At 47.8% G+C, this 20,132-nt stretch overlaps 1 protein-coding gene across 1 annotated transcript in view; it reads left to right on the forward strand.

The window, feature by feature from the left end:
• plxna1a (plexin A1a) overlaps positions 1-20,132 on the forward strand; it is a 463,752-nt gene that overhangs the window by 422,882 nt on the left and 20,738 nt on the right. The window contains 7 exon segments of the mRNA XM_056274696.1: positions 8,092-8,189; positions 10,129-10,287; positions 11,979-12,045; positions 18,705-18,851; positions 18,987-19,146; positions 19,330-19,433; positions 19,679-19,775. Coding sequence (XP_056130671.1) covers positions 8,092-8,189; positions 10,129-10,287; positions 11,979-12,045; positions 18,705-18,851; positions 18,987-19,146; positions 19,330-19,433; positions 19,679-19,775 — 832 coding nt within the window.

Genomic DNA, 20,132 nt, shown 5'->3' on the forward strand with positions numbered 1-20,132 from the left:
TAGTCTACCTGTAGTAGACTGAACTGCAGTAGAGTAGTCTACATGTAGTAGACTGAACTGTAGTAGTCTACCTGTGGTAGACTGAACTGTAGTAGAGTAGTCTACCTGTAGTAGACTGAACTGTAGTAGTCTACCTGTAGTAAACTGAACTGTAGTAGAGTAGTCTACATGTAGTAGACTGAACTGTAGTAGAGTAGTCTACCTGTAGTAGACTGAACTGTAGTAGTCTACCTGTAGTAAACTGAACTGTAGTAGAGTAGTCTACATGTAGTAGACTGAACTGTAGTAGAGTAGTCTACCTGTAGTAGACTGAACTGTAGTAGTCTACCTGTAGTAAACTGAACTGTAGTAGAGTAGTCTACATGTAGTAGACTGAACTGTAGTAGAGTAGTCTACCTGTACTAGACTGAACTGTAGTAGTCTACCTGTAGTAGACTGAACTGAGGCTGTTACACTGACCACAGAAGCTGCATGCACCTGCACAGGCGTAGCACTGCTGATCTCCATTTTTACGCGGCTGGTCTATCTTTTTTTCCTCTACGCGTGGCTATGCGGCCCTCCAACAGACGTACAGTCTGTATAAACATGAATAAAATAAATACCCCATTGTACCAGAGGCAATGTGACACAGCCTTGTGCAGTTTTTTTTCCATTGTACATTAAAATACTAAATCAAATCAATGTGTAGCCGTGATCCTTTTGTTAAAACGATCTAGTTAACTAATTCAGTACCAGTTAAAGCACGTGCCACTTTACTCACCCATTTTCCAGCGAAGCCTGCTTGAGATCTCCTCCTGAAACACCTCAGAAAACACAGCTGGCACGCAACACAGACACAGTTGGTGTAGCCGGTAAATAAACCTGCCTTGCCCCACTTGTTCAACAAGCCGCATCCGTGCCAGTTCGATGGCTCGTGTCGTGTGTGCATAGTTAAAGCATCATCGTATTGGCCTGTTATATTGGCATTTCGGGCCAATGGTGATATTTCATTTTAAAGCCTTTATTGGCCGATACTGATTATATATCTTATAGACAATGTGCTCATTATTTCAAATCCTTCCCTCCTCTTGGCTGAACAGGGCTAAGCTGAACAGGGCTAATGGAGGCAGAGGGACAGTTGGTGTATTTAATTCTTCTCTATTTAATGTGCAGCATCACAAGTTTAGACCAGTCAAGGTATAATTTCAGTACATTTCAGTAGTATGTGTCCAAGCACGACACCATCCATTCAAACAGCTTTGAAAGCTGCACAGTCGCAGTATGCCACACAGGCAACACGGTGGTCCAGTGGTTAGCACCGTCGCCTCACAGTCCTGGGTTCGAACCCCAGGCCGTCCTAGGTCTTTTCTGTGTGGAGTTTGCATGTTCTCCCCCAAGTCTGCGTGGGTTTCCTCTCTGTGCTCCGGTTTCCTCCCACCATCAAAAAGACACGCATCCAACCATCCGTCCATTATCCAAACCGCTTATCCTACTGAGGGTCGCGGGGATGCTGGAGCCTATCCCAGCAGTCACTGGACGGCAGGTGGGGAGAAACCCTGGATGGGCTGCCAGTGCATGTTAGGGTGCTACTCCTGCCTGTGCCCCTGAGCAAGGCAACGGAAAGAAGAACTGGAGTTGACCTCCGGGTGCTGCAGCTGCCCACTGCTCCTATACAATAGGATGGGTTAAATGCAGAGAACAGATTTCATTGCAACCTGTCCAATGACAAAATAAAGAGTATTTCTTCTTTCTTCTTCTTCTTCCCTCTTCATTAGGTTTTCCATCTAAAAAACTGGGCAATCGTTAATTTTGCTGCACTCATTTGCACGGTTTGTCTGTTGAGTTTGTCTATATGCATCTGTGCTGTGCAAGTGGTCTACCTTCCCTGAGGGGAAAACAAAAGGGAAATAGTGCATTTTCCACTGACTGGGCGTTTTATCATGCTACACACACCACTTCAACTTAAAGCAACCCCATAACCTAAACGTCGCCAAGTTTGATTAGAGTCAAATCCTTGTTTTAGAAGTTAAACAGCATCATTAGCTTCATCCAGCTGGACAGAAACTCTGCACACAGTCTAGAAGCTGGAAGGGATTTATTTAAAAGCGTGGTAGCTTTAAATGATTGATTTAAGAGAGACTGTGTGTGTGTGTGTATATGTGCGTGCACACATGCATGTATAGAGTAAGAAAGAGAGGAGATAATGTTACAAAAGACGATGTGGAACTTAAGAAAAATGGAAAATGTGTCAGGAATAGCAATAGAAAATAAGGGCGAGTGGATTACAGCAGTGCTGAGAAGGAAGATTTTTTTCTTTCTCCATATACTTTAATGAACCCCGTAGAGAAATTCCTCTCTGCATTTAACCCATCCTAGCAGTGTAGCTAGCTAGGAGCAGCGGGCAGCCGGTGTGCAGCGCCCGGGGGACCAACTCCAGTTCGTCTTGCCGTGCCTCGGTCAGGGGCACAGATAGGAGTACCAACCCTAACATAAGTGTCTTTTTTGATGGTGGGGGAAACCGGAGCACCCGGAGGAAAAATGCAAACTCCACAATGAGGACGACCTGAGGTGTGACCCCCAAGGTTGAACAACCCTGGGGTTCGAACCCAGGACCTCCTTGCTGTGAGGCGACTGCGCTGACCACTGCGCCGCCGTGCCGCCCAGAGAGAGGGGGACGACTACTTGCATTATGCAACACTGACATGTTTAAAACAGTATGGCTGTATGGTATTTACAGCCTTGTAAGTACCCCTAATGGAGCATACCTCTCACTAGAATAAATCCTGTTTCATTCCCGGGGCCCACCACAAGAGAATTCATAATACTGTGTGTAAAATGGAGCTCTACTCTCCTCACTTCCAGCTGCAGAAACGATAGTGCATAATGACGGATGTGAATTCAGGTGTTGCTCGATTGTCTGTGAGCTCAAGACTGACATTGTTTGAGTCTGAATGAAATATTGTTTGACCTTTTACAGCGTCATTTAATAGCAAAAATAAATGTTCTGCATTGGAAAGTGGACTTAACATTCATTATGAAAACCTCCAGTGTTGACATTTTTTTTTCTTCCAATTCTCATGTGGAAGCATTCTCTCCTCTTTCTGGCAACAAACGATTATAGTGGCTATCCATAAAATTTACCACTGGAGGTGCTGTTCAAGGCCTTTGTGGCTCTATTTTTGACCGCTGCATTCCACGAGAGTGAAAATGAACCAAAGTATGGATAACTGATAATGTGAAGGGGTAAAAGGGACAGGCACCTTGGATTCCCCAAAACATCATGCTCACCTTTGTATTCAGTTCACAGGTATGATCCCCTTTGGGATACATGTTGGCCTTTCAAATAAGGCCCCCATAAAGTGACGAGATGGACAGTCATGTGACATGATATGAAACACTTGTAGTCACCCAGTAAAGTGCAGTTTAAATACAGAATAGAAATCCCTCCATCCATTATCCAAGCCGCTTATCCTGCTCTCAGGGTCGCGGGGATGCTGGAGCCTATCCCAGCAGTCATTGGGCGGCAGGCAGGGAGACACCCTGGACAGGCTGCCAGGCCATCACAGGGCAGAATAGACATCAATTGAAAAAAATATAAACGAGTTTGTTTACATGAGCAGAACTCAGAAGGGCGTTGGAAACAGCACCAGAAGGTCAAAGCACCAGCTACTGATGGATAAAGCAGTCACCCAAGACTCTTAAGACCAGACAGACCGACCCGGCTGGGTTGACCACAAGAAGGCCTTCGATGCACATGGATACTGGAGTGCTTGGCACTATACATCACAACAGGACACTGATAGCCTTCCTGAAGAACTCAGTGTGTCTGTGGAAAACAAACCTAGACGCCAACTCAGAGGCCATCACACAAGTGATCATCAGGTGTGCCATATGCTAAGGTGATGCGTTGTCCCTGCTGCTGTTCTGTATCAGCCTGAACCCCCTCAGTCAGATCATCACGAAGAGTGGATATGGATACAAGTTCAGAAGTGGGGTGACCATCAGTCACCTCCTCTACATGGATGACATCAAGCTGTACGCCAAAAGTGAATGAGACATCAAGTCACTGATCCACCTCACCAGACTATACAGCGATGACATCGGGAAGCCATTTGGGCTGGACAAGTGTGGCTGAGTGGCAACAAAGAGAGGACAGGTGATCGGGACTGAAGGGCAGGAGCCACCAAAAGGCAGGATTACAGACATACAGGGCACTTATAAGTACCTAGCTATCCCACAGGCCAATGGGGGAAGCAAGGAGGTCAGCCACAGCCAAATACCTTCAGAGAGGAAGGCAGGTCCTGAGAAGCCACCTCAGTGGTAGGAATATGATCCAAGCCATCAACATCTATACCCCGCCAGTCATCAGATACCCAGCTAGGATGATCAGCTGGTCACAGGAGGAAATAGAAGCCACAGATCTCAAGACACGAAAATGCCTCTACATGAACAGATTCCATCTGAAGTCCTGCACCCCGAGACTGTACAAGCAGCAAAAAGAGGGGGGGCTGAGAATTGGTGAGTGTCAAAGCCACTATCCAAGATGAAACAAGGAGCATCCAAAAGTAAATCATGACGATGCCCCCCCCCCCACTGTTCAGTGGGCACCTCAGACAGAAGAGGACACGGGGAGGAAGAAGAGGAGACATTGTGGAAGGCCAAACCGCCCCCCCCAAGGGATGTGCCATCAGCAGATAGAGGGAGTGGCTGACATCATGAATCCCACCAGTGGTGAGAAAAGACCGGTGTGACGGACAGCACAGAGGCTCAGATCATGGCAGCACAAGAGCAGGCACGTAACACCAGATCCACAGAGGCAGGGTTCTACCACAGCACAGGGTCCAAGGTGCAGGCTGTGCAAAGATGCCCCTGAGACAGTTCAGCACATAGTGGCAGGGTGTGAGATGCAGCCTGGGAGAGGGGGATTTTTTTCTTTATTAACACACACACACACATATATATATATATATATATATATATATATATATATATATATATATACTTGACAGCTGATGATTGTTTATGGTGTGAAACCAGCTTGTACTGTCTCATAAAGAATGTACTTGACTCACTGGATTATATATAAATATATGTGTGTGTGTACAGAAAGGCACACTCACCCACATTGTTGTGTGCACACTCACTCTTTCTCCTCTCTCTCTCTCTCTCTCTCTCTCTCTCTCTCTCACGCGTGCCCCATGTTTCTAGATGTCTCCGTCTTCAAATTTCTCTCTGGCACACATACACACGCTCACCAGCCAGTATCCATCCCGCAGGCTAGAGAATCTCATTTAGCTCTCCGGAGAGCAGACCAGCCACTTTATTATGGTATGTAGGAGGAGAGAAGGAATAGATGTTAGAGTGGTAGAAATACATCATGGCGAGCGAGTGAGAGAGCTTCGGAGAGAGAGTGAGAGAGAGAGAGAGAGAGAGAGAGAGAGTGTGGGTGTAGGACAGAGGGCCAGAAGAGGAGGGAGAAATTCAGGCAAGAGGAGAAGAGGCATGACGCAGCAAAGAGAAAGGATGATATGGGAGAGAGGGATGTAGGGAGGAAACTGATGCAGAGCAGGAAGAGCAAAAAAAGTGGAAGAGGTCTTCTCAGGTTCTGCTGATAAGTAGTGGCTGGAATAAGCGGGGTTCAGGGCAGGTTGATCGTTGGACATTTTAGGAAACCTCCTCAAACAAAAGAAAAGCAGCTGTCCCGGCGGTGATGGGTCTCCGAGCCTGTTAAACCGTTAGCCTGGAGGGGGGAACACTCAACACTGCGGAGTTCGCACCGCCAGCTCAGTGGCGGTGCGGGCCTTCTGTTGGAAAGGGATGCCATTTTGCATCCAGAATGTGATTTTCTTGGATTAATATGAGACATTTTTGCTGTCACGTGGTCAGAAGTTCAAGAACTCCTGTGACCATCAGCAGATAATGGCGGAATATCAGGGGGCTTAACTTTTAGTGTTTGTGGATGGTGTACAATTTGTTGGAAAATATGTGTGTGTGTACACCCATAGAGTGTCGTTATTATAGCTGACCATGCAGACATAAGCGCTTAGTGCAACTACCCCAAGTTGATGGGTGGCTGCATTCGCATTCGCCCCAGAGGTTTTCAGTGAGACATGGGGGGGGGATTTTGGTGGCCAGGTTCATTAATGTCATTTCACCTCAATGATCCTCAAAGCATTCCTGGATAATTCCTGCACAATGACCGGGAACATTATGGTGCTGAAATTGCCCATCCTCTTGGAAGTTTGCCTTGAGTGCCTCGGTCAGGTGAACCTGGTCAGCTACGTTGGGAAGGTACGCTCTGACATGGAGGCGTCAGTTTACGGGTATTAATGGGCCAAGGTGTGCTGGCTGAAGGCCTCCCAGATCATTAACACCTCCCCAGCCGGCCTGGACAGTTAGTATACCCGGGATTGATTGATGGGGTCCATCACCTCATGTTTTTTACACCATGCTCTGACTCAGCCATCATGGTGGTGCAGTTGGAGCTGGAATTAATCAGACCAGTTAACCCTTTTCCAGTCATCAGCAGTCAAGTTCTGACAGGTCTTAGCCCACAGCAGAGGTCTTCAGTGGTTTACCATAGACAGGAGCGGTATCGCCTGCTTTTTTACCCCACACAGGCAAAAGTGCCGTGCATTGTGTCCCCCAGACATGGTCGTTTTACTCCACAATTGTATTGCAGTGTGGCGGCACGGTGGTGCAGTGGTGCAGTGGTTAGCACGGTCGCCTCACAGCAAGAAGGTCCTGGATTCGAGCCCCGGGGGTAGTCCAACCTTGGGGGTCGTCCTCTGTGTGGAGTTTGCATGTTCTCCCCGTGTCTGCGTGGGTTTCCTCCGGGTGCTCCGGTTTCCTCCCACAGTCCAAAGACATGTAGGTCAGGTGAATCAGCCATACTAATTTGTCCCTAGGTGTGAATGTGTGCTCATGTGTGTGTGTGTGTATGTGTGTGTGTGTGTGTGTGTGTCGGCCCTGTGATGGTCTGGCGGCCTGTCCAGGGTGTCTCCCCGCCTGCCACCCAATGACTGCTGGGGTAGGATCCAGCCTCCACGCAACCCTGAGCAGGATGAGCGGTTTGGATAATGGGTGGAGTGGGTGGATGTGTTGCAGTGTTAACTGTCATACTGTCGACCGACGATGACTCGAGACAACCGACGTCTCCACCATTCATATAACACAGGACCACATGGCAAATGATTTGATGAGGTGTTAAGTGCCCCGGCCCATTCATTGTACACCCTTGAGATGGACACCTCCGAAAAGCCCAGCAACTTCAGTCTTGGCAGGACTCTGACCCGCCCTCCTGGCACCCGTGGTCATGCCTTTCCCAGAGTCTGTTAGATGACGCTTTAGGCCCGTTCTCGGTCCACATGCATACCCAGTGTAGAGATGGAGTTGTTGTGGCTTGCACTTTTTTACGTAGTGCCACATATGCAAATGGAAAGGGAGGGCCCACTACTTCTTAGAGGTTAGGGTCAGATGGGGTTGAAGGGTCACTGAGATGTGTGTATCAACATCCATCCATCCATTATCCAAACCGCTTATCCTGCTCTTAGGGTCGTGGGGATACTGGAGCCTATCCCAGCAGTCACTGGGCAGCAGGCGGGGAGACACCCTGGACAGGCCGCCAGGCCATCACAGGGCCGAGACACACACACACACACACACACACACACACACACATTCACACCTAGGGACAATTTAGTACGGCCGATTCACCTGACCTACATGTCTTTGGACTGTGGGCGGAAACCGGAGCACCTGGAGGAAACCCACACAGACACGGGGAGAACATGCAAAACTCCACACAGAGGACGACCCGGGACGACCCCCAAGGTTGGACTACCCCGGGGCTCGAACCCAGGACTTTCTTGCTGTGAGGCGACCGCGCTAACTACTGCACCACCATGCCGCTGTGTATTAACAATAGGCAATAATAATTAATCATGTGATTTTATATTCAGATCATAGGGAAATTGTTTTCTCTGCGGTTGTCTTTACTCGTACTCCACCTTGTCTATTTTTGCTCATGCTCTGTCATTTGTCCATCACTCTCTGCTGTCCCTGTCATTTCCTGTTGTGCTCACATTGCTGTGTGTGTCTGTCCCCCTCTAGGTGCAGGCTAATGTCGAGAAGGCTCTGACGCTGTTTGGACAGCTGTTAACAAAGAAACACTTCCTGTTGACTTTCATACGAACCCTCGAGGCACAGAGGTTAGTTAAGGCCCCTTTTTGGTAACACTATCCAAATTTAGGTAATTCAATCAATTAATTAATTGTTTCAAACGTGAACTCCTTTGTATCTTTGTTGGGGTGTGGACACTGTTTAATTTGCCCCGAGCTTATTAAGCTTGTTCAGGGCAGCTGGTCCCCATCCCACTCCACCACATTCATCCTCTGTAGAAGATGGAGAGATAGATAGATAGATAGATAGATAGATAGATAGATAGATAGATAGATAGATAGATAGATAGATAGATAGATAGACAGACAGACAGACAGACAGACAGACAGACAGACAGACAGACAGACAGACAGACAGACAGACAGACAGACAGATAGATAGATAGATAGATAGATAGATAGATAGATAGATAGATAGATAGATAGATAGATAGATAGATAGATAGATAGATAGATAGATAGATAGATAGACATCGATAGATAGATAGATAGACAGACAGACAGACAGACAGACAGACAGACAGATAGATAGATAGATAGATAGATAGATAGATAGATAGATAGATAGATAGATAGATAGATAGATAGATAGATAGATAGATAGATAGATAGATAGATAGATAAGCAGATGTATAGCCAGTTTTTTCTCCCTCTCTGTGAAGAAATGAGTGTTAGCATGCAAAAAACAATAGGACACTTTTTTTTAGAATGGGGTCATCATGTGTAGGCCACTTTAATGTTTACGCCGCAGAACTTGAAGCCCCGTTCTGATTTTTTTTTGTGCCTATTTCTTGTTTTATTTTTGTTTATTTATTTGCACCCCCCCCCTTTTTCTCCCCAATTGTACTTGGCCAATTACCCCACTCTTCGGAGCCGTCCCAGTCACTGCTGCACCCCCTCTGCCGATCCGGGGAGGGCTGCAGACTACCACATGCCTCCTCCGGTACATGTGGAGTCGCCAGCCACTTCTTTTCACCTGACAGTGAGGAGTTTCACCAGGGGGACATAGCGTGTGGGAGGATCACGCTATTCCCTTCCCCTCCCAGCTCTCCCCTCCCCCCCGAACAGGCACCCTGACCAACCAGAGTAGGCGCTAGTGCAGCGACCAAGACACATACACATATCCGGCTTCCCACCCACACACACAGCCAGTTGTGTCTGTAGGGATGCCCGACTGAGCCGGAGGTAACATGGGAATTCGAACCTGCAATCCCCGTGTTAGTAGGCAACGGAATAGACTGCTACACCACCCAGGCGCCCGATTTCTTTTGCCTATTTCAGATTTGTTTTTTTTTTTACTACCTGTTTACATCTGCTTTTAAAAGTAACCCATATCCAATTCCTGTGCTTGTATCATAACTCGTTGGTCACCAATGTGAAGGTACACAACCACAAGTTTACACTACGTCATTCAGAATACCACAAGTGTGTATTAGAGTCACTTTTTGAATGATGTGCGATCTGCAGTGACCCGAAAAAGCCTATCTGTGTGGTTCCGAGAGTCACATTGGCAGATATCAGATTCCTATCCAACTTAATTCCACATGTGAGGGCATCCGGGTAGTGTAGCAGTCTATTCCACTGCCCACCAACACAGAGATCTCTGGTTCAAATCCCTATGTAACCTCCGGCTTGGTTGGGTGTCCCTATAGGCAAAATTGGCCTTGTTTGTGGGTGGGGAGCCGGATGTAGGTATGTGTCATGGTCGCTGCACTATTCCCAGTGTAATAACTCCGAGTTGCTCTGGCGACAACCTTTATGAGAGCAGCTAAGATGTATTGATAGAAACGTTTTTAAATAAAAAATGGGGGGGGGGGAATCATAGAAAGGTATTCCTGAAATACTCAGTAATTTCCAGTTTTATGTCTTCCTTTTTTTCTCACAAAGTACCTTTGCATTCGAAAGGTGTGATTCCCAGCACTTACTGAACCTTAATCATGGAACACTTGATGTGTGAATGCACTTCCAGGTCGTTCTCCATGCGGGATCGAGGGAACGTGGCCTCTCTGATCATGACCGCTCTGCAGGGGGAGATGGAGTACGCCACCGGAGTCCTCAAACAGCTGCTTTCCGACCTGATAGACAAAAACCTGGAAAGCAAGAACCACCCCAAGCTGCTGCTCAGAAGGTGAGGGGCACGGGGGAGACGGGTCTGAAGGAAACAGTCAGACTGGATGCAAGACAGATAATTAGATAGGAAGATAGACACATGGCCGGGTGGGCAGACAGACAGGCAGCTAGTGCTGCAAATGAGAAGACAGAAAAAAACTAGATGTCAAGAACACAGAACAGATGCCGAGCAGATATGGATTTACAGCCATGCGGGCAGGTAGGCAAAGAGATTTTTATTAATGACATATTTTACTTTTTTTTGGGGGGGGGGGTTCCCCATTTTCTCCCCAATTGTATCCGGTCAATTACCCCACTCTTCCGAGCCATCCCGGTTGCTGATCCACCCCCTCTGCCAATCCGGGGAGGGCTGCAGACTACCACATGCCTCCTCCGATACAGTGAGGAGTTTCACCAGGGGGACATAACATGTGGGAGGATCACGCTATTCCCCCCAGCCCCCCCCCCATATTAGGCATATTAGACAGGGATTGGCTTTCAGATTCATGGCGTATCAAATCTGGCTTACCCAGGGTACGTTTGAATCTCAGATTTTTTTTTTTCAGATTTTTTTCCCCCTTTTTCTCCCCAGTTGTACCTGGCCAATTACCCCACCCCTTCCGAGCCATCCCGGTCGCTGCTTCACCCCCTCTGCCGATCCAGGGAGGGCTGCAGACTACCACATGCCTCCTCCGATACATGTGGAGTCGCCAGCCACTTCTTTTCACCTGAAAGCTAGGGGTTTCGCCAGGGGGACGTAGTGCGTGGGAGGATCACGCTATTCTCCCCCGGTCCCCCCCCGAACAGGCGCCCCGACCGACCAGAGGGGGCGCTAGTGCAGTGACCAGGACACATCCTCACATTCGGCTTCCCACCCGCAGACACAATCAGCTGTGTCTGTAGGGACGCCCGACCAAGCCGGAGGTAACACGGGGATTCAAACCGGCGAGTCCCGTGTTGGCAGAAAACAGAATAGACCGCTACGCCACCCGGATGCCCTTGTATATCTAACATTGAAATAGAATCAGGAATAAAACAACAAATTAACCAGAAGCAAAATCCGTGTTTCATTTGACCATATTAAAGCGATTCTCGCTCACCTCTTCCATCTGAAAGGAAGAGAGAGAGAAAGAGGAGAGCCAGGAAGTAGTCCCAGCCCCCATTTTGATAAACTGGCTTGATCTAGCAGAAGTCGGTTTGACGTGAATTTCGTTTTAAGTAGTCTTGGTTATCGGGACCTTTGGTGGTCTTTAGTGGGCTACAGGTGGATTATTAAAAACAGTATGTGTACAATTTTATGTTGTCGGTTTGTTCAGTAGTCTGTTTTTGTTTATTGCAAAAGTGAGTTTTACTTTCCTCGCCTGCTTTATAAACCCAGATCCCAGTACTGAGGACAGTTAAGCATTTATGACAAACATTTGGCTGGAATTTGTATGCGTCAATACTGACCGGATATGATTCATCTGATCTGGAGGGAAAACCTGTGTTGTACGCTGAAGACAACTTAAAAGTACACGTTTTCACTATATACACCTTCTTGTGTCACAGAAGTCAGTGGTGGGGGGGATGCTCAGTCAGTAATTTAGCAGGGGTTTGGTGCTGGCAGGCTTTTACCGGATTTTCTAAGAACAATTAAGAGGTTTAATACCATTTCTATTCTTTATTTCTCTTGTGGTGTTTTACACGCCGCCCCCTCCATCTCCCTGTTAGAACGGAGTCTGTCGCTGAGAAGATGCTGACTAACTGGTTCACCTTCCTGCTGTACAAGTTCCTCAAGGTAAGGCCTCCATCTTTTCATCTACAGACGCTTGCCGAAATTTAGCTTTCTGTTGTACATGCAGTTTCATGAAGCTTTTCATATAGATTCATAACCTTTTCAATACTGACTAAATATAATAACTCTCATAAGTGCCGTCAGGACCCTGAGAAAACCTACTGACTCATATTCATTCATCCTCTTTCCCTGCTTTGTCAAACTCAGGGACTGTCATAGCAGGCAGTAAACAGCCTGATCCATGTGTATATGCTTTTATTTTATTTCATTTTTGTCTATATTAAAGTCACCAAGGTATTTAAATGGATATTAAAGTACCTCTCCACTCAGAAATGCATTTTTTTCTTTACGTTTGTGTCCCCTAAAATGTCGGGCCTTGACTGTACTGACTTGTAAAGGTTGTCACTAGAGTGATGTTTTCACATTCCTCTACTGGAGGAGGCGCTGTCTGTGCACTTCCATAAAATCTGAGTTTCAAACCTGCCCCGGGTAAGCTAGAGTTGGTACATCATGAGTCCGAAAGCTAGTCACTGTCTAATATGCAGATGCAGGGCGAGCAAAGAAACCTGAAACCTCCTGCGCTGAGCGGACTTCTAGAGAGCGAGTTTGCGTTAGCATGGTGAAAGTTTTGACAGCAAACGTGGTAGAGGGTGCAGTTTTTGGATGTAAACCGGACCCTGCAGCTTTCTTTTTCTACTGTGGACTTTGATCCTGACCAGGCTCGCGCAGGCCCCCCTGCTCCGGCTGGGCCACTAAAGGCATTCGTCATGTGGGTCACCTCGCCCTGACATCCAAGTTTTGAATTTTAGACTACTGCCAATAAGCCAGTTAACCGGCAAACTTGGTTGGCTATCAAGATAAAATAGATATTACACATAATATAAAAATCTCCACCAGATGAAGTATATCTCTCTGCAAACTTGGATTAGACCTCTGGTATATGAATATGTAATAACAATGTGACCATTTGAACCCACTGTAACATTGTAGCAGATATATTGTGTGGCTCACAACCGCTGCTGTGTCAGTCACTGCCTGTTACAAGCTAACACAACATGAACAAATAGAAGATGCTAGCTACACTCACCGTTCTGGTGCTTCTGCTAGTCGCCGGTTTTGGTGCACAACTGGGTCTGATTCTGGGTCTGACTGAGGCTCGAACATGTGTGGCTGAATCTCTCCAGTGTTGGCGCTAAGGCTAGTCATGTTGATGGGCACCGCTCTTTCTCCGGTCACCCTAGAGCAAGCAGTGGTGGTGGGCGGGGCCCGAGGTCTGTGATATTTGCATATTCATAGATCCTAAATTTTCAATGAGGGAGAAAGAGTAGAAGTGCTTCCAGTCCCATTTCAAAGTTTTGGTTTTTTTTGTACTTTTTACGTGGGAGAACCATGTTTAACAATATATGAATCATCTCAGAGTATTTTTAAACTTTAAAATGTGTCTGGAGGTGTACTTTGAAAACACACTACACTTCCCCTCCATTGATAAAATATAAGAATTTATCCCTACTCCAGTGACTTAAATGTATTTCTCCTCTTAAGTATTTTGCTTATTCTTTTTTCTATCGTTTCATTCTCTCAGCTGAAAAGTCCTCGTCACTGATCTTTCTTTTCAGTCTTTTTAGCTCTCATTTACTCTCCTCTGATTGTTCTTTCATCCACATAGTTTTTGCTGTCATTATTCCACTGTCGGACTCCTTTCCACCAAGGGTCATAAACCTCTCTTCCCTACATCTCTCTCTCTCTCTCTCTCTCCCTCTCTCTCTCTCTCACTCGCTCACTCTCTCCCCCCCCCCCTTGCTTTCTGGCTGAAAGCTTGAAAGGAGTGTACAATTACAGCGCCCTAATGAAGCCGGGATATAAAGTTAAGGCGGATTCTGCAGACAAGTGTGAGCCCGGCTGAGTGGAGAGGGCTGGGGTGGGGGGGGGATGATTTGATGTATGCTCTATCTTGTTAGCAGCTGTCTGCCTAATTAGCCCAGATGCTAACGAGATGCCTCTAGCATATGGCGGCGGAGGGAGGAAAGAGAGAGAAGGATTTGGTGGATGGGAAGGTGGGAGGGAAAGATAGGGGCAGAGGTGGGCTGGAACATGGAACGTGGGTGTCTGGGGGGGGTCTCCAGAAAGAGAGATATAGATGGCGGAGAAGGGGAGCAAGTCAGGCTAGAGTGACATCAGGGACGGTCAATTGACGGAAGATCTGAGAGTGAGGAGGAGTAAGGTTTTGGGGTGAGGAGGAGAGGAAAAGCAGACATGGGCTGGAGCATGAGGGTTGGTGTTTGGGAGGGAGGGACCGAGGGAGGGGAGATGGAAAGAAACACGGAGGGAGGGAGGTAAGGGGGGGAAATGTGAAAAATAAAAGGAGAAAAGAAAGGAGAAAAGGCTGGGCCCGGAGTGTGGGTGGCACGAGGAATGGGGTGGGGTGGATAGAGAGAAGGATACGAGGGAGGGAAGAACAAGTGATGATGGCGATGAGAACAAAAGGGAGTAGAGGAAGAAAGGGAGGAAAGAGGGTGAAAGAGCGGCGGAGAAGACAGCACAGATGCAGTGGAGCATAAGTGCAGAATAGAAGAGGTTGAGAGGCGAGAGAGAGGAGTGAAAGGAATTGTGGGTATCAGAAGTTGTGAACAGAAGGGTTAGATTTGGGAGACTGTAAGTGCATGTGTGTGTGTGTGCATGGAGGAGGGAGGGTAAAAATGCGAGTAGAGCAGGAAGGCTGGTTATGACCATTCTCTGTATGATATTTGCTCAACGAAACTCATGAACTGATCTACCCAGGGTGCACTGCTGGTTCACTACCCTCTCAACTGCTGGAGAGCAGTTTCCTCCCTCCGCTAAGAAATACTATCTAGGGAGGGCTTGAAGGAGTGAGGGCCGGGAGAGATACCTCGTTCATCATAAAATGGAAGAGACACGTGTTGGTCTTTGTGCCCATTAGCAATTACCGAATCAATCAATCACGGAGACGGAGTGTCGGCAGGAGGGCATGTTCTCCTCCACATAAAATAGCTGCCAAACAGCATTAACACAGAGGAGCTCCGGCCGGTGTTAAGGAGGGCACATATAGGGTAATTTTACAACCTGGCGGGGTTTGGCAAGCCTTGAGAGGTGGTGGTTTTGAAGGAGGAGATGTGAGAACTGCATGAGACTGCATGGGGGGGGGGGGTGAAGGAGAGGGTAGAAGGAGAAGAAGGAAGGCAGCGTGGAATGCTTTACATTCATAGAGGGAATAAAGGAGGGGAAAAAGGGTGATTTTGAATTTCGTGGAGGAGGTAGTAAGGAACAGAGGGCGATGAGGAAGTTGATGAAGAAGGCGAGGACGAATGGAATAAAGGTGAACAAATGGTTTCGGAAAAGTTCTTTCTATTGGGTTGTTTAGCACAGGTTTTATCTGTCAAGCAATAATTGTATCAAGGCCTTTTAAATGTGGCGGAGGTTGGGGGTAGTTGGGGCAGGAGAGGTGTGAGCAAGAGAGAAAGAGGTCTCGTCCCAATATGCCCCCTTAGCCTTACCACTCGGCCCTACCCCTCCGTTTTGCACATCCACACATAGTTTAAGGGGCCCCACTTTTTTAGAATTCATTGTAAACTGTCCGGGTAGAGTAGCGGTCTATTCTGTTGCCTACCAACACAGAGATCGCCGGTTCAAATCCCCATGTTACCTCCGGCTTCGTCGGGTGTTCCTACAGACACAATTGGCCATGTCTGCGGGGGGGAAGCCGGATGTGGGTATGTGTCCTGGTCACTGCACTAGCGCCTCCTCTGGTCAGTTGGGGCGCCTGTTCGGGGGGGGGGGGGGGGGGGGGTAGCATGATTCTCCCATGTGCTGTGTCCCCTGGTGAAACTCCTCACAGTCAGGTGAAAAGAAGCGGCTGGTGACTCCACATGTATCGGAAGAGGCACGTGGTAGTCTGCTGCCCTCCCCGGATCGGCAGAGGGGGTGGAGCAGTGACCGGGACGGCTCAGAAGAGTGGCCAGATACAATTGGGGAGAAAAGGGGGGGGGTGGTAAAAAAAAAGGAATTTGTTGTAAACTGAGGCTGAAAATGGCTACAAGTGCCAGTGAAGATGTGTACAATTGTGATTATTACTTCACAAATGATTATGATTTTTTTTTTTACTCAGTTGGAAGTTGGAATATCTTTGTTTAATGGGCATACAATAGATTATACAATAAATTTCTCACCACAAGCTTCTTACTAAAATTACCATGTACCATGTCAACAGAAACTACCGGTGGTATCTAGCTTCAGTGGTTCGGTTATAAGCAGATCTTTTGGGGGGGGGGGGGGATTTTTCTCCCCTTTTTCTCCCCAATTGTACCTGGCCAGTCACCCTGCTCTCCTAGCCGTCCCGGTTGCTGCTCCACCCCCTCTGCCGATCCAGGGAGGGCTACAGACTACCACATGCCTCCTCCGATACATGTGGAGTCGCCAGCCACTTCTTTTCACCTGACAGTGAGGAGTTTCGCCAGGGGGACGTAGCGCGTGGGAGGATCACGCTATTCCCCCCAGGTAACATGGGAGAGAGAGAGATGGAGGTCAAGTAGTGAAGTAGTGAATCAACATTCACGGGAGAGACGGATAAATGCACCGGGCGCTTGTAGAGATCCATAATCTCCCTGTTCCCTCACCCTTCACTACACCCCATATATCTCTCTTACACCCCCCCACCAGACACACACACACACACACACAGACACACACACACACACAGAGTCTGAAGCAGCTCCCTGAGCACAGTGCAGCTGGTGATTAACCTCTCGTCAGTGAGGAGTGTCGGCGTTGATGTGCCCTCGCTCGTCCTTCTACCACAGGCGCTCCTGTAGGGTGTGTGTGTGTGTGTGTCCCCCCACCCCGGGGCCTGAGTGAGGGCTAATGATGCTATTGATTGGCAAGCGGAGGAAAGAGCAGGAAACATTTTTACAACAGTGGCGTCTGGTCACATGGTTTGAGAGCAAGCAGAGATGTAAGAGACGGGAGGGAGGGAGAAAGAGAGAGAGATATTTATGTACGGTGTAGCTGCTGTCGGTGTGTAGTGCGCCCTCCAGACAGAAAGAGAGCCCGCTTTGTTTTAGAGAAAGACAAAAGAGGGTTAGAGGTGTGTATTTAGCAACGGCGTCTGTCCCTCAAATATGATGGAAGGCACCCGGGAGGGTTGACTCACACTTCCAAAAGCCAGAGAAGGAGGTGGTGTTGGTGTGTTTCTGGTGCCATTTCATCGCATTGTGTACATGGCAACAGAGAGGAGCGATGCAGCTGAGGGGGTTTGACACAGTACATTACAGAGTTATTATGAATTATTAGTGACAAAAAAACTACATTTTAAGTGAGATGTTGATTTGTTGGCACGGTGCTGCAGTGGTTAGCGCGGCCGCCTCACAGCAAGAAGGTCCTGGGTTCGAGCCCTGGGGTAATCCAACCTTGGGGGTCGTCCCGGGTCGTCATCTGTGTGGAGTTTGCATGTTCTCCCCGTGTCTGTGCGGGTTTCCTCCAGGTGCTCCGGTTTCCTCCCACAGTCCAAAGACCTGTAGGTCAGGTGACTTGGCCGTACTACATTGCCCTTAGGTGGGAGTGTGTGTGTGTGTGTGTGTGTGTGTGTGTGTGTGTGTGTGTGTGTGTGTGTGTTGTGTGTGTCGGCCCTGTGAGTGTGTGTTGTGTGTGTCGGCCCTGTGATGGACTGGTGGCCTGTCCACAGGTTGCAGCGGGACAGACTGGTTTATTATGTAGGGATCTGCCTCGTTGGACATGGGATAATGGCGGCCAGTGAAAAAATCTGAATCCCGTGACATCGATTTGAAGCATCTGACTGTAAGAAAGCGGCTGACCGACTCCCTCCCGTCTTTAGCATGTGGCAAGGTATCGGGCGTATGACTCAGGCGTGCTAAGTGGCTTGGAAATTGGTGCTAGATTGGCAGAGAACGAGACCGGGGAAACATCCGGTTTTAACAGGGAAGGGCTAACCGAAACAGGCATAATTATATGCCGGGCTCCCCTACTTAAACCTGCCTCGATGTACAGTTACTCGGCCCACTTAACAGCCACTGAGTCGTCAGGACGCCCTCCAAGACGCTCCCTTTGTACGGACCTCCTTCTCAAAACAGGCCCGTGGAGAATTCGGAGAGGCGCTCATTTTTCAGCTTTTATTTAGTTTCAAAAGCACGAGGAAGGACGCATTTTCTCCGAGAGGGAGGTTTTTCGAGCCTCTTCAAAAAGCTGTGCGTACTGCTGCTCATCACAGGAATATTTAATGATGATACATATTTTAGTGATCCGTCATGGTGTGCACCCAATTTTTTTTTCCTATTTTTTGCTTTCTCGTGACATTTTGCGTCGCCAGTTGAGCTGAGCAGCTACTGCTAATTCACTGCCACACAACTGTCTCCAGAAAATGGCCGCCGATCTTACCCGTTAAGTATATTTTAAGTGCAGGGGCAGCTTTGGACATGTTTACAGTACACATGGATGAAGTATTTAGCTGCGAGAGGGCCTCACAACATACGCCGATGGGACAGTCTGAGGTGTAAAGACCATAAGCCATTTCTCTAGCCATATGTCTCATTGGTTGAAACAGCATCTCAGTGTCTCATGCTTTGCGTCTGTCCATCCCTCTTACTATCTCGCTCTTCCTTGAACAACCCTGGCCCTGCCTCCTTCCTCACCAGGAATGTGCCGGGGAGCCTCTCTTCATGCTGTACTGCGCCATGAAGCAGCAGATGGAAAAGGGACCCATAGATGCCATCACCGGAGAGGCGCGGTACTCCCTCAGCGAAGACAAGCTCATCAGGCAACAGATTGACTACAAGACACTGGTAAATTCATGTTAACGATCCTACCGCTCTGAGTTGTCTTGGTCCTGTAAGCGGATTGAGTATTCAGTGCTCTGCTAAAGGATATGTATCCGACCGAGCCTTACTTCCTCTCCCTACCTGTCTGTCTCCTGCTAGACTTTGCACTGCGTGAACCCAGAGAACGAGAACGCCGCAGAGGTGACGGTTAAGTGTCTGAACTGCGACACCATCACCCAGGTCAAGGAGAAGCTGCTGGATGCTGTGTACAAGGGCAGTCCCTACTCACAGAGACCCAAGGCCTCTGACATGGACCTGGGTAAGAACATGTGACTATATCGCTTTCTGTTTATTCTGTTTGTGTGTGTGTGTGTGTGTGTGTGTGTGTGTGTGTGTGTGTGTGTGTGTGTGTGTGTGTGTGTGTGTGTGTGTTTGTCTATATTTATGTACGCTTGACTGTATTGTATAAAACCCTCTAAACACCTTTTCTTTGTTTCTTAAGAGTGGCGTCAAGGCCGAATGGCTAGAATTATTCTCCAGGATGAAGATGTTACCACTAAAATAGATAATGACTGGAAAAGACTCAACACACTGGCCCACTACCAGGTAAACCCACCTCTCTCTCTCTCTCTCTCTCTCTCTCTCTCTCTATCTCTCTCTCTCTCTCTCTCTCTCTCTCTCTCTCTCTCTCTCTCTCTCTCTCTCTCTCTCTCACACACACACATAAAACAGTGCTTCAAAACTTTGATGAGATGATGTCACTCAAAAGTGTATTAATTTAAATCTACAATCTAACAATACACTGGTGGATATAGTTGATGTTAAAATATAGTTACTTGATCTGTGTGTAGGTCACAGACGGTTCAGTGATTGCCTTGGTGCCGAAGCAGAATTCTGCCTACAATATCTCCAACTCCTCCACCTTCACCAAGAGCCTCAGCAGATACGGTACGCTTTTCACTCTATATCTATATCTTTATTTCAGTATTCCCCTGTTTCTACCGTCATCGGTCTGTATTGCTCCCATCTCTAACCGACGTTCAGGTCCTACTTTTTTCTCTCTAGTCTCATCTCTTGACTGCTTTCCCTTCCCTTAGCCTCCACACCCCCCCCCCATTTTTTTAAGTGGAGCAGTCAGGATCGGTCACCACTCTTGTGCTCTCTCTCCCTTTCTCTTGCTCTGCACTGCATGCTGGGAGATGGGTTGTGAAAGGTGAGGGAGGGTGTGGAATGAGCTGGAGTATTTTCTGGGATAGTTCACTGATTTTCTACTGCATTTCACGTTTATTCTTTGCATGGTAAGGT

This window comes from Lampris incognitus, chromosome 2 (assembly GCF_029633865.1).
Source record: "Lampris incognitus isolate fLamInc1 chromosome 2, fLamInc1.hap2, whole genome shotgun sequence".
NCBI classification, from domain to species: domain Eukaryota; kingdom Metazoa; phylum Chordata; class Actinopteri; order Lampriformes; family Lampridae; genus Lampris; species Lampris incognitus.